Genomic DNA, 14,042 nt, shown 5'->3' on the forward strand with positions numbered 1-14,042 from the left:
GTACATTATGTTCAACGATGTTCATAAAAATATGAAACGGAAATATACGTTTTACGACTTGAACATCTGTACGAAATAGGGTTAGTTTAGAAATTGAAATTTAATGTAATATTATGCGATCAATACTAAATCATCATCAGCTCACTATACGTCCCCACCGAGGGGCTCGGAGCCTACCCCAAGTTAGGGGTGACTAGGCCATAGTCAACCACGCTGGCCAAGTGCGGGTTGGTTGACTTCACACATATCATTGAATTTCTTCTCAGATATGTGCAGGTTGCATCACGATGTTTTCCTTCACCGTAAGAACGTCGGATAAATGTACATATGTAAATCGAAAATCGAAAAACACATTGGTACATGGCGGGATTCGAACCCAGGACCTGCAGATTGCAAGTCAAGTGCTTAAACCCCTGAGCCACCGACGTTCTAAATGCCTAATACTAAATGCCTACCACTATTCTGTCGTTTGACTTTCGTCTTTAACATACCAGTACTTTTTATCCGTTGAGCTATTCCGGAGATATCTTCAAACAAACATCCATCCATCCAAACATTCGAATTTATAATATAAGTAAGATAAGATAAGATTGAATTTTCAAAATATGATGTGTAGCATTTTTATTTTTATAATTATAGCACATTTTTGCATCTTTTCATGTGTGTCCGTCACTGTATTCCTTAACTAAATTTCAGTTTCAGTATAGTATCAAAGTTAAAGAGATTTGTAATAATAATAATTAAAACTAATCAGAACCAATGTATGATGTAAGTTTGTTAATCATGTTAAAATACAGTTACAAATGAATTAACAGAAAATAATGAAGCTTAATGCATTTTCTCAAAAGGTTAGCAATAGAATAAATCATTTTATACTAAGCAAAGTCCATTAAGTTTGATGTTAATTATATAAGAGTAAAATTTTAAGTTATTTGACTTCTATACAAAGTCTCAAGAGTTCGTTAATGCTGTGATATCGTAGACGAGAACTGAGAACTGATTCATTAGTCTCTTTCAAAGTTCCTGGCACTGGATGAAATAAGTGAAGCAGCTTGATAACTTAATTAAAATAATTGTTTAACTTAAACTTCTTATTAATTATTGTATGCACTAATTATTAACTACTATAAGACACTATAATACATATGGATACACAATTATACTTATTATAGTAGATGTATGGTAGGTGATGGTTGAATGCTTTCGTAAGTGGTCGCTTTCTGTAGATTTATCTTACTTACCGTGGATTTCTGAGAATAATATCCCCGTTTAAAACATATCGCTATATTTGTTTTGTCAAAGATGATGACAGAAATAAGGATATATATATACAGAGATTATAGTCTCAGAAACCCCTAAGAGCTCGGTGACCTAAACCTCCCAATCCGGTAATAATAACGAAGTAACAGCCCGAGCCGAGGCTCCTGAGGGAGCCCTCGAGCCTAGTTACACTTAAACGAGGTTTAGGCTAAGCGCCATATGCGCCCGGCCACCTCAAGCCCGGTGAAACTGTAAATGCCTCATCAAGGCAAACAGTGACTACTCAGTCACAAAAAAAAAAATCAGAAACCCATGGATAGTATATCTGATGTAAAAATCACGAATCATATTAAATTGTATTATTTCAATAAAAAGATTGGGAAATAATGCTTTTTCCTTTGATTATTTGTGAAGAAAAATGATATTAGCTCTTTGTGTATTTGACACGATAAAAGCAAGTGGCACATACTTGACCTATTTGCAATAGCATACATATTCTTTTTTCACTTCATTTTTTAGGTTAAAGAAAGCGATTTCTTGGATTGTAGCATTTCTATTACGAATATTGTATGTCTGTGCCGGATACAAATTAAAATACTAAACATTATACAAATTAAAATGAACGCTAAAATTCGTTAATTCCAATTTTGGTTTGTTGAGGATAGAATAAGGGATAAACATAAATTTTTATATAATTAATTGTTAGCTATTCAACTTATATTTTTTTCTGTGATAAAGTGGTTAAGATGAAAAACGTATTAGATTCGTTTTTGTAAAATTATCTAATGTGATTGATAGAATTGTAAGTTTTGCTAAAGTTTGACTATATACAAGGTTAAGTTATAAAATTTATTTAGGATTCATTAACGATAATATGCAGTGAAAGGAAGTAAACAAAAGGAGTTTCCTTTTGCTTACCTAGAAATTTGATGTTGACTTACTAAGAGCCCGGCTGTTGAGAGAAACATCAATAGAAAACTTCCGAGAAAGCGTTGTACTAATGTTTCGAGAAAACCGAATTGGCTGAAAGGTATTCTGTGTATTTCATTTTCGAAGTTTATAATGAATACAAGAAATATTTACTTATTTCAAAGGGCAATTTCCATTCAACAATAATACAAAGAGGTAAATCCGAATAAGGCAAGTAAGACTACTTTCTTAAGATTGGAAATGTTTGAATATTTGTTTTCTAAAATAATAGAATAATTCTGAATCGATATCAAAATTGATATGTATCGAATCGATCAAATATGAATTCACAGAGGAATTAAGATATAAAACATAATTTTACTTATGGCAATAGGAAATTGTATAAGAAATTAGTTCAATTTTCATAATAGTCACGAAATAAATAAAGCGAATTATATATATTTATATACTTCAAAAATAACGAGCATTATAATAATGTGTTCCAAAAAGCTTTTATAGTAATGAATTCGGTACTAACATAATATTGTAATCATTGTTTCCAAACTATATTTACATTAAGTGACGCTGTTTAGTTTATTGGTTTTGGTGTGGTGATCCAGTCAGTCACGATGGCTTTTCCAAATGTACGCGTTAATACTTACGTTGAACAATTTAGTAGAAATTCTATAGACTTGATATCGAAGGTTTACGGCGTGATCGCATGGCTCCTAGGAATTAACAGGTTAACTATATTATTTAAACTAGGAATCAAATATCAAATCATTGTATTGGCGTATTCTTTCTTTATTAATATGCTTATATTTTACTCCGTATTAAAATCGAATACATCACAATTTTATCTGAAGTTAATTAACGTAACAGAATACTTGGTTTGCGCTATAATCGCAATTATTTATAACGGAACTATTCTCCAATTTTACGAAGGTATATTTAAATTTGATAATGAAATTATGTCTAAAAAGATTATGACTTCTAAATCAGTAATTAATTGTTTACAAGGCATGTTTAATTTGATTCTTGTTGTAATTTTAAACATTTGGCGTAAAAGTATAGAGCATTTGGATAATGTGACATTGGAGTTGTTACCGGAGCATTTGAGTCATGTATGGGAACTACATTACTATGGACATTTATTTGGATTTATTAAACTACGGCTAAAGTATGTTAGAATTTTATTACTGACCTCTTTTCCGACGAATGATATGATGCGTTGTTCCGAAAGTGACTTTATTAATTATAAAGAAAAATATATTGCAAAATTAGTAAATAATAATAAGAATGTTAGTGTGAGAAAACTGCTTAATTTGTACTCGAAAATTATCACCATATACGACTTATTAAATTCGGCGTTACAATGGCAGGTAAAAATATTTTTAATACCTAATTCAATATTTATATAATAAAACATTAATGATTTAGTTATAGAAACATAGACAATACTTAATACTTTTGTTATTTCAGTTACTTCTGATTATTTCAACTACATTTCTGGTGATGTTAGTTTGGGCTTACGAAGCTGCGTTGCATGTTATTAACAATGAAGTAAGTAATCTGTTCTAACACGAATTAAAATCACGACTAAACTCACGCATGTAGTCCAGTGTATTTACCGCCTAGTGTCAGACTCACTGAGATCCTCTATCGATCAGGTCGAGTGATTACCGGGGGCTGGGTTCGTGGTTGCGTCACGCCTCACACGACGGGTCAGATACTTGGTGGTACATACTAGTACACTGAAGTACACGTGATTTTAATTATTGTATTAAACTATTTCAAACGAAAGTTTCAATAAGTCAATTATTTTATGTAAGAATTAAAAGTACAAACAGTGATTTGAACACTTACACTAAACATATTGTAATCATTTTTATTTCAAATAGAATGAGAGCAATCATTTGATTAACAAGGTCGAACCTACTAAACAAGCGAGAACTGGATAAGCGAGACATTGCCTGGTCCGACAGACGACAGCTATAAGCGAGAAATTCGGGTTAGAGAACCTTCTATAAGTGAGGAAAACGACATGGTCCCTCGAACTCTCGCTTATCCAGTATTCTACTATATTAGGTATAAAAGCTAAAGTTTGTATGGATGGATGTTTGTGATTACGCAACTTCAGAACATCTGCGAAGATCTGAATGAAAATTAGAATAGGAGAGATTACAGCCTGAAACACCACATAGGCTACTAATAAAGTTTTTTTTTTTAATTCCGTCCTGACGGAGTCACAGGTTGTAGCTAGTGTTTAAAATTCAAGTGTTTCGAATATGCAATCCCATAGTAAATATTATTTGCAGTATACTTGGCTGGAGGGACTGTTCGATGTGGCTATGTTTTTGGCAGTATTCGGGCCAATTTTCACGATATGTAAAGAAGGACAAGGTATCCACGATGAGGTTATGCTCTTACAAACTGCGCTGTATACAAGAATTTATAAAAACTATTTTGGTAAGACTACTAGATATAATATGGCTTGAGTTCAGGCACAAGTTAATACATTTAGATTTATTCAATGAAAAATACACTAATTGTAACAAAAGAATTAGATGAATTAAATTTTTATATGAAATCACTAATTATAATTAGAATCCATTAAAAGTGACTTTGCGAAAGAGATCTGGAAGAAAGTTAAAGTAATTATTTCTTTGAGTGCGAATTCTACTTGATAAGAATCTTAAACGAAGAAAACTTTGGTGGTCGACCAAAGGTGAAAACAAATTGTGTCGATTCGGAGCTATATTTTGTACTATAGTTTGTAATTTTTTTTAATCTTTTGTTGCCAAGTTAAATATTCTTTGTTAATTGTTACAGACAAGAAAAATCGCAGTATTGCCAGGTCCCTGTTAGAATTGACAGAGGTTCGAAGTTTATCATTTTCAGTTTTTCGTATGTTTGATTTGAACATATCGTTTCCATTCAAATTCTTCGGATTGCTAGCGTCCTATCTTGTAATACTTCTTCAGTTTAAGAAAGTAACTAATTTTAAATAGTTAAGTTTAAATAATACCTAGAAACAAACAACTTTGAAATAAGATTATTTGTTTTAATCAGAATAGAAAAAAATAAATCAATATTTACGTCCTAATAGGTTAATTTAACTGTGAGTTAAACTAAGGAACGAGAGATAATGACGATCAAAAACAGCGCCTCTGCACCCCAGCTATTGTTTGCTTAGCTTTGACTTTGAGCTTTAATTGAATGATTCTAACGAGGACCGTTTCAATTTCATTAATAATTTTCCTTGAACCAAAGAGTTTTTCTTTAGACTTAATTACTTTTTAATACGTAATTAGCAGCTTTAAATGAATAAATTATCATCAGCATTATATAGAATAATGAAAAGCACTGAATTACCTTCTTCAGTCGAATAATTGAAAAAATGTAAAAATATGCTGTCTTCGTCCAACTGCGGGTTTTGACTACAGTACTTATGTTTTTAAATATTGTTATTTCAATTGTTTTTAAAGAGAATGTGAGGGGTGCTAATATGTATCACTACAAGAGTTTTGACAGTCGAAACCGCTACAGATAGGATCTCCTAAGCCAGGAATCGCAAACCTTTAAGTAACAACGTGCCATTTTTTTTGTAAAGAATTGTTTAATGAAGTTACAGACATGCCATCAAATAATTTTTTAAATAATTTTTTGTAGTGCATAATGAATTTTTTGTCAGCAACGACGTGCCCAAAATATTGTGTAGGTGGCCATCAATTGCACGCTTGCCATTGATTTTTCATACCTGTCTTGGCATCGAGTGGATGCAGAACGCATAGCGCGAAAATTAGCATTGAATCGGGTCCGATGCCACTGAGAAGGGCTTAAGTTTTTTGTTTCTCACCGAAATTTGTAGCGTGGGCTACATCGCTTTCGTATCCACACAATGCGTAGTATTTCTAGTTGATATTTGAAAGTCTTATTGATACGACATATTTTTTAATTCATTATGAATTTCTTTTTATATTTATCATGCTGAAAATATTTTTAAATTAAACATTTAAGTACGAACATGGTAAAGAGAGGTTGTATAAAATGTTTTAATTTTAGATACTCATAAATACTCCATATTTTATTTTCGTCTTTTACGTTGTTGAGGTTAAATTCAGACGTGTCACCGCATGACAAAGTAACCGCAACAAAGAGCATGGTTATTCAAACAAGAGCGGCGTTCTGCTTAGTTCTATACATAAACATATTTTTTTATATTTTATTTGGAAACATTAGTGTACCCAAAAAAGTTGTTCCTAGTCTGCCATTTGAGGAAAGAATTTATTTTTTATTCTTTTTTAATTTCGCTATAAACACTTTATTGTTCGTATATACAGAAGTACCAATGCATTATTAACACAAATAGCAACTTCAAACTGTTTAAACAAACTTGAATTGCTGGCGGCAACATTAGGGAATTACAAGTTTCAAAGGCGTTTACGCTCTCCAGAGATGCCAGCTAGCGTGTTCGAAGTTCTAGAAATTCTATTAGAAAATAATATAGTATTTTATTTAATATTTCTTTGTAAACTCTTAACAGTGTGTTTTTTTAAAGAAATATGTGATCAAATTACAATATAACAGCCATACGACTTGATAATAGTAAAGAAACACGTTTAGAAAAATACAAGGAATAAACTGACGCATACAAAAACAGGGTTGTTTTATTACATTTCCCGTGACGAAAAAAAACCCCTAAAGTCGCTAAAATTTCAAAAATGTCGGCCATATTGAATTAAGGGAAACGTGACATAGGCATGTCGCGTAAGGTCTGACAATTCCTCGCATTACGTGTCATTCGTGCAAAACACAAGCCGTAGAGTTATCAGGATTCTTAAGAAATATTCCGGGTACATTTGCTTATCTGTACAATAAAAATAATTGTAATTCAAGATCAATTTTTTCGTATAAAATATTAGTGTTTTGTGTACACAAGTTGCTATGAGTCGACTACATTTTGTTTTTAGTATTTAGAAACACATATTTAAAAATTTGTCCCCTGTGACTTCTTCCGAACGGGATTAAAAAAAACCTAATGAGTACCAATGTTTTCTTCCAGTCTATGTTCTACATCTTTGCCAAATTCAGCCGTTCCGGAGATACCTTCAAACAAACATCCATCCATCCATCAATCCATCTAAACATTCGTATTTGTAATATTTTTTTTTTTTTTTTTTTTTTTTTTTTTTTTTTTTTTTTTTTTTTTTTTTTTTTTTTTGGGCGGCGCTATGCCGCCCTCTCGTTCTACCCCTGGCGTATTTTGGGCCAGAGACGTTATTTATCTTTTTTTTTATTAATCATAAAATTCTTAAGCTAGTTACTAATTTATATTACATTATTTCTTAATACTACTTTAAAACTTAATGCTATGTCATATAATTTAACATTATAAAATTATTATCTATATACATATAAAATTTTCATTTAGAATACATATAAATTTGCTAGAATTACAATAATAAAATGATTTACAATTTAAAACTTTACTAAAACTTATGTCGAGGTTAAAAAATGTAAAAGGTAAAATTAGAATAAATATCACATTTTGGCAACTAGCTTACTTATTTTCTAATGTCGACAGCATTCCTATTGTGTTCTGTTTCTATCTATTATCTTATTTGCTATTTCCTTGCAATATTCTATAAATTTTGTTCTACTCTCCTTGTTTCTTATTAAATTGTTTATGTTTTCTAATGATATTTTCTCTTTTGTTGCAGTTTCAAATTCTACTCTCTTCCTACCAAACACCGGACACTCTACTATGGCATGCAGCACGGATTCGCCCCGTGCCGGATCGCAGATGCACGAGGGGCTCGTCTTACACTTGAACCTGTGTAAGTATTCTGCGAACCCCCCGTGACCTGTTAGAACTTGTACCAGCACGGGGTCCAACTCTAACTTGCGGAGCACTGGGTAGGCGCTAATGGCGTCAGGGAAGAAGACTCTCGTTGTCGAGGCCGTGACTCCCTCTTTGTAGCGCCTGTTCCATTCGTCAAGCGAGTCCAATCGGAGTTGTCGCTTGACGAATGAAACAGGGACTTTGTCGTAATGAGGTTTGGTTTTTACTCCGACTGCCGCTTGTTTTGCGAGTTGGTCCGCCCTCTCGTTTCCCTCCACCCCCACGTGCGCTTTTATCCAATTCAACCTTACTTCCTTCCCCGCTTCCACACAACCTTTCACCATTCTCCTTATTTCCCCTACGAGGGGGTGGAGGGAGTCGATACTACGCAACGACTCTAGGGCGGACCTGGAGTCGGAGTAAATGCCAAACCTCCTTGAGGGGCTCCTGACAACAAATTTCACGGCCTCATATAGGGCATACAGTTCCGCCTGATATACGGTGCAGAAATTCCCCAGCTTTAATTTCCGGCAGGAGGTCTCCGCGGCGCCATCCCATATGGATAACGCCGCGCCGACTCTGCCGTCAATTTTGCTACCGTCGGTGTAAATTCTTACATCGACGGTAGCTCGCTGGGCAACTTCGTCACCGTCCGTCAGGCAGTCGAACTGCAGCCCTTCCAGGTGGGCGGGGTGCTCGGCCTCTTCGTACTTTGTCGGTCTCTCCAAATCTCGGTCCCGCAGCACTCGCTGGCTGTGGCCCTTCTTTACTTCGTAAAGAAGGGCCGCTTCTTGTACCCGTAGGTCCAGAGGAAGCAGGCCAGCGAGTGCTACGGCAGCGTTTAGAGAGACCGTCCTATAGGCCCTTACGATTTTTTGAGCAAACCCGCGCTGCACCCGGTCTAACAACTTCTGAGTAGTCTTCTTCCGTGCCGCCGGCGCCCACACGCTGGCGGCGTAGAGGACGATGGGCTCCACTACTGCGACGTATATGGTTCTGATGACCTCGGGGTTCAGCCCCCACGATATCCTTGCGGCGGTTGACAGTTGACGGTAGAGCTTTTGCACTTTTATTGCTACATTTTGTATGTGCTTGTTAAAAGTGAGCCTATCGTCAACCGTCAACCCCAAGATCTTCAGACTGGTGACCAGCTCAATGTGTCCCCCTCCCATGCTCAGACGTGGGGAGTCGTATTTTCGCTTTCTGGTAAATACCATGGCCCGGGTCTTGTGGGCCGCAAACTTTAGCTTATTACGAACTCCCCACCCCTGAACATGGTCGAGGGCCACATTGGCGGCACCTTGTATGTCCGCGGTGCTGTTGCCCGAGAACATCAGAACCACATCGTCAGCAAACGCTTGGCAGCGGACGCCCATCTCCCCCAGTTCCACCAGGAGCGGATTCAGCAGTAGGTTCCAGAGCGTAGGACCCCCAATGGAGCCCTGCACGCACCCCTTGGTCGGCTTTCGGGCCCACTCGGACCCCGCATACCTGACGCGCACTATTCTTTCACTAAAGTAGTGGTCGAATAGGCGCCTCAGGTTTACGGGGCACCGAGTCTCGGCTAAGCTGCACCTCACAGCCGGCCACCAGGCGTTATCGAAGGCTCCCTCTATGTCTAATGATATCAGCACAACGAGCCTCCGTTTTTCAACTTCGGCTCGAATGTGCTGAATCATGTCATAGAGGGAGTCCTCGGTACCGCGTTGCGGCATGAAGCCGTACTGGTGGCGGCTGATCATTGGCGCAGTATACCAGCGGACCCGCCGTACCAGCATCTTTTCTAGGACCTTGCCCATAATGGGCAAGAGTCCTATAGGCCGGTACGATCTGGGGTGCGTGTAGTCCTCCTTATTGGGTTTCCTAAGCACTGCAACCACTGCCTCTTTCCATCTCCTGGGGAAACACGCCAGTGCCAGACAGCGATTTGCTATCGCCAGGAACAGCTCTGGATCCAAAGTGATGGCAGCCAGGCAGATGTCTGCCGTGAGGCCGTCGGGGCCAGGGGCTTTTTTGGGGTTGAAACTTGACGCGGCCCACATGAGCTCATGCCTAGTGAAGGGCGGGTCACATACTTCACTATGTGACCCCCCATTTACTGTTTCGGCCATCCTTCTCATTTCTGTGTGGGCCGCGTCATCTTCCCCGAGTGAATCCTCGGGGAAGAATGTTTCCGCCAGCACCCTGGCCGATTCCTCCCCGCCCAGGGCTGTACCACCCCGGACGAGGGGGATATCCTCCGACCTCTTCGTCGTTCTGCCAATCACTCTGTAGATCCCATCCCACATGGACTCACGGGTTTGACGTCCGCAGAAGCTCTTCCAACTCTCGGTCTGAGCCCTCCTCACCTCACGTAGGTATTCGTCTTTGGCGTCGACATACTGCTGCACGACCCACTCCCTCCGGACCTGGGCTGCGCAGCGTACCCGTCTCTTGTACCTCAAGACTTTCGCCTTGAGGTCAGAGAGCTTTTCGGACCACCAAGGCAATCCTGTTCGCCGCCTCTTCCCAATCTTGGGCATGGTTTCCTCGCATACATCCACCACGGTTTCCACGTATCGGTCCACCTGTCTCTCAAGGTTTTCCCGGTCTACGGTCCCTTCAATTTCGGCTGGTGTTATGCCTCTCTCTTGCCATCTGGAAGCGAGTTTCGATCGAAACTCGCTCCAGTTTGCCTTCCGCGTATTGTACTCCCGGGTGGATGAGCGTATGTCCATGCCCACAGACAATCGAAGATTCAGACTGAACAGGATTGCCCTGTGGTCCGAACTGGTTACGTCCGCGAGGCGCCAGTCCACCACTCTCCCCAGAAGAGAGGTCGTGCAAGCAGTGATGTCGACGCAACTACAGAAGCGTCTACTACCTCGGATGGTATCAAAGGTGGGCTCAGACCCCTCGTTTAGAAGCTGTAGCCCCAGCTCGTCGAGTTTCCCTGCCACTTCCAGTCCCCTCGCGTCGGTCTTCTGGCTGCCCCAGTCCGTGCACCACGCATTCAGGTCCCCGCCTAGTATCACGTTGTCCATCCCCAATCTGTCCACGACAGAGCCGATCTGGTCCAGGTACGGCTCAATGGGCTTATCTGGCTCCAGGTATACCGACACCACCCCGATCTCCCACGCCGCGGTCCTCACCTTTGCAACAGCAATGTTGCAGGTGGTGAGGTCGGGACAATGGGAGACATCTATGGTGTCGTCGAACAGTACAATGGCTGATTTTACCACCGACTGAGCGGTCCGGTTTCCTGCACATTGCACTATTCGAATACCTGGACGCTGCCTCATTTCGCCAATCCTGCCTATGTATGGCTCCTGGACCAGCGCGAGCGCGAGTTTCCTCTTGCTCGCCTCGTTTATCAACTCTGCCGTGCACAATTCAGACCTTTGCAGGTTCGCCTGCACAACGTGATACCGACGGTCCCCGGTTGAGGATCCGCTGGGGGCACCCGGGACGCCCTTAGCAATACGCTACGGTTGATCTCGCGAGTGCCTCCCACCTTTTCCTCACCGGGCAATCGACACTGAATGCGCTGTGATCCTTCCTGTCGGATCTTGCCTTGTGGCAATTGCGACAGGAAGGCGGCTCTCCGGACAGCCAGCTGGAACACTCTGTCCTGAGGTGCGGGCCCGCGCAGTGGCTACACACCTCCACCGACTCCGTGCATAGCCTCTTCGTGTGCCCGTACCCCAGGCACTTGGAGCACTGGACTAGAGGGGACTGGTCGGCCACTCTGACGCGCTGGAGGTCTACATGTACGGCTTCTGCGTCCGTCATCCGACGCCATAGCGTCGGCGATACCCGCAAGACCACATGGCATGTGAGCTCGTTCCTGGCCCTTTTTCGGTAGCGGACCTCCATCCGCAGGTCTTCCTCCTTCAATCCAGACAGGAGGTCCCTGTTCTGCCTGCGGATGGCCTGAACTATATCCTTGTCCTCGTGGACCTTCAGGATATCCTGTAGAACCACGAGGGGATCTTTGTTCTTAATGTCCGCTACCTTTAAATCGCTGCCAGCACCCCGCAATCTATCCTTGATCTTGTTTAACTCTACTTCCGTGCTGCAGCCCACTATGACTTTCCTGTCCTTCCCTTTACGAATGCTGTCGACTTTCAACCCTTCGTCTTTGGCATTAACGGCTTTTCTGATTTTTTCCAGGACCTGCTCTCCGGTCTCCATCTCATCGCTGGATGTGACTGCCACCGAGTGTGTGGCCTGGTTGCTCGATGGCAGTCGTCGCGTCCCTCCGGCTGCTACGCTCGCGTAAGTATACGTTTCTTTTAACTCTGCATGCTTTTTTAGATTGTTATTTAGTTCTTCCATTTTTGCGTTATTTTCTTTTAGCAGCTCGGAGTATTTTTCCATTTTCGTAATTATATCTGTTTCTCTTCTTCTTTGGTCCATTTCCGTTTCTTTTTCTCCCTTTTCTTCCACTTGTTCTTTCCTTACTTTGCTTCCTTGTTCCTTTTTCTGTTCCGCTTCCAAAAATAGTTGATACAATCTATCTGCTGCGTCCTTGATGTCTTGCTTTAATTCTGTCTTAGTATTTCGCGAATTATTTAAGCATTCTTTAATTTTTATCAAGCATGCCTTTGCTTCTGTTTGGTTACTTAAGTATTTTTTGGCAGGTAGCGGCTGTGATTGTGATTGTTCCGCTACTTTTGTTATCTTTGTTTGTATCATCCTTTTTGCAGCTGTCTCCGTGTCCGCTGTTTTTTGAGGTGAGCGAACGCGTTTATCTTTGTCTTTGTCTTTTTCTTCGGTATTCCCGGCCTCCCAATCTCCAATACTCTTCCTCACCTTTGAGATTCTCTTAGGTGAGGTGTCAATGTTAAAGGTCTTGTCTGTCGCCGGGGCGGGGGCCTCGTGTTGACTTTTCGCTGGAGTGCGGAACATTTTTTCCAGGGGTATGCGTCAATAATTAAACTTATTACTATTTTGGTCAATAAACCTTATAACTAATTATTTACAGTGTCAATAGACTTTATAATCTAGTAGTCAATAGACCTTTAACTTATTACTAACTATTTGGGCAATAACCCTGTCAATAACAATTTAAAACTTAGTCTAATATTGAGGGGCAATAACCCCTTCAATATACTACAACTAATTAATTAGGGCAATAACCTGTTTATCTTATATTATTTATCTTAATCTAAAAACACAAAATATACCAATAATAATAATACTAATCATAAACATAAAACGATAAAAAACAATATGTCAATACAATGTCTATGACGTCAAGTCAATGTTCTATTAATTAATTGTTTATTTTCCCTCGAACAGGTGCGCCGGTTCACACGCTAATTACCCCGTGGGAAAATGTTGGCGCCGCCGTGGGAGTAATGACGCCGGCGTGCAACGGTGCAGGTGTGCGGTGATTCACAACTTGTTTACGTTTTATCTTAAGTTTTACGTAATTTGATTTTCAAAATGTCCACTTTAAATAGTCACTTATTTACTTCGTTTTTTCACTGATATTATTTGTAGCACCAAGATTTTTAGTTATATACAATAAATTCTTCACTTAATCTAGCCTTAGTGTCTCTAATGATCACTTAAAGTTTTCTTAATATTTTGTCTTTTTTTTTTTAAAACGTAACTGCACCGAAATTATTTGGCCGAAAAATATGACAAGGGTGTCAATCTTTTTGTCTTGATTTCCTCTTTAATTTAAAATAATAAATAATATGTGTCACAGATATTGTGACAGAGTTATGATTTTTTGAAGTTGTCCTAATTTTTTCACCAACTTCCTAGTCTTATTACTCCTCGACTAGTTGTCCAATTTAAAATCTAAGGGTAGCCTCTTGTTCGGCTCGTCAAGGGCTTTCCAGCAAGGTGTGTCACGTCTCTTCCGCGTATCGGGATCCAGGACCTCGTGGCCACGTGGTTTTTGTATTGTAAGGTTTTTCTTTAGTTTTTCGCGTCTGAAGAATTCGAAAAACCACTCGAGGACCTGAACCTCGACAAGACCTATCCGACGATAATTTAAAAAGTATAGGTCGTCGATCGTTTTTCGAAGGCGGGA

At 39.7% G+C, this 14,042-nt stretch overlaps 2 protein-coding genes across 2 annotated transcripts; one reads left to right on the forward strand and one right to left on the reverse strand.

The window, feature by feature from the left end:
- The first annotated feature begins 3,684 nt into the window (after positions 1-3,684).
- On the forward strand, positions 3,685-5,180 carry LOC123721736. The gene is made up of 3 exons (XM_045681369.1): positions 3,685-3,732; positions 4,488-4,638; positions 5,002-5,180. The coding sequence occupies exons 1-3, from the start codon at positions 3,685-3,687 to the stop codon at positions 5,178-5,180; spliced, it is 378 nt and encodes a 125-aa protein (XP_045537325.1).
- Positions 5,181-7,761: 2,581 nt separating this feature from the next.
- Positions 7,762-12,904, reverse strand: LOC123721737. The gene is made up of 2 exons (XM_045681370.1): positions 11,519-12,904; positions 7,762-11,406 (listed from the first exon to the last, which is right to left on the reverse strand). The coding sequence occupies exons 1-2, from the start codon at positions 12,902-12,904 to the stop codon at positions 7,762-7,764; spliced, it is 5,031 nt and encodes a 1,676-aa protein (XP_045537326.1).
- Between the last annotated feature and the right edge of the window lie 1,138 nt (positions 12,905-14,042).

Source organism: Papilio machaon, chromosome 15 (genome assembly GCF_912999745.1).
Source record: "Papilio machaon chromosome 15, ilPapMach1.1, whole genome shotgun sequence".
In the NCBI taxonomy this organism is placed as follows: Eukaryota; Metazoa; Arthropoda; class Insecta; order Lepidoptera; family Papilionidae; genus Papilio; species Papilio machaon.

Coding starts and splice junctions, on each gene's coding strand:
- LOC123721736 (XM_045681369.1), top strand. CDS start 3,685: ATGTTAGTTTGGGCTTACGAAGCTGCGTTGCATGTTATTAACAATGAA. Junction 3,733..4,487: donor TGCATGTTATTAACAATGAA/GTAAGTAATCTG, acceptor TATTATTTGCAG/TATACTTGGCTGGAGGGACT. Junction 4,639..5,001: donor AATTTATAAAAACTATTTTG/GTAAGACTACTA, acceptor TAATTGTTACAG/ACAAGAAAAATCGCAGTATT.
- LOC123721737 (XM_045681370.1), bottom strand. CDS start 12,904: ATGTTCCGCACTCCAGCGAAAAGTCAACACGAGGCCCCCGCCCCGGCG. Junction 11,407..11,518: donor CATTCAGTGTCGATTGCCCG/GTGAGGAAAAGG, acceptor CACGTTGTGCAG/GCGAACCTGCAAAGGTCTGA.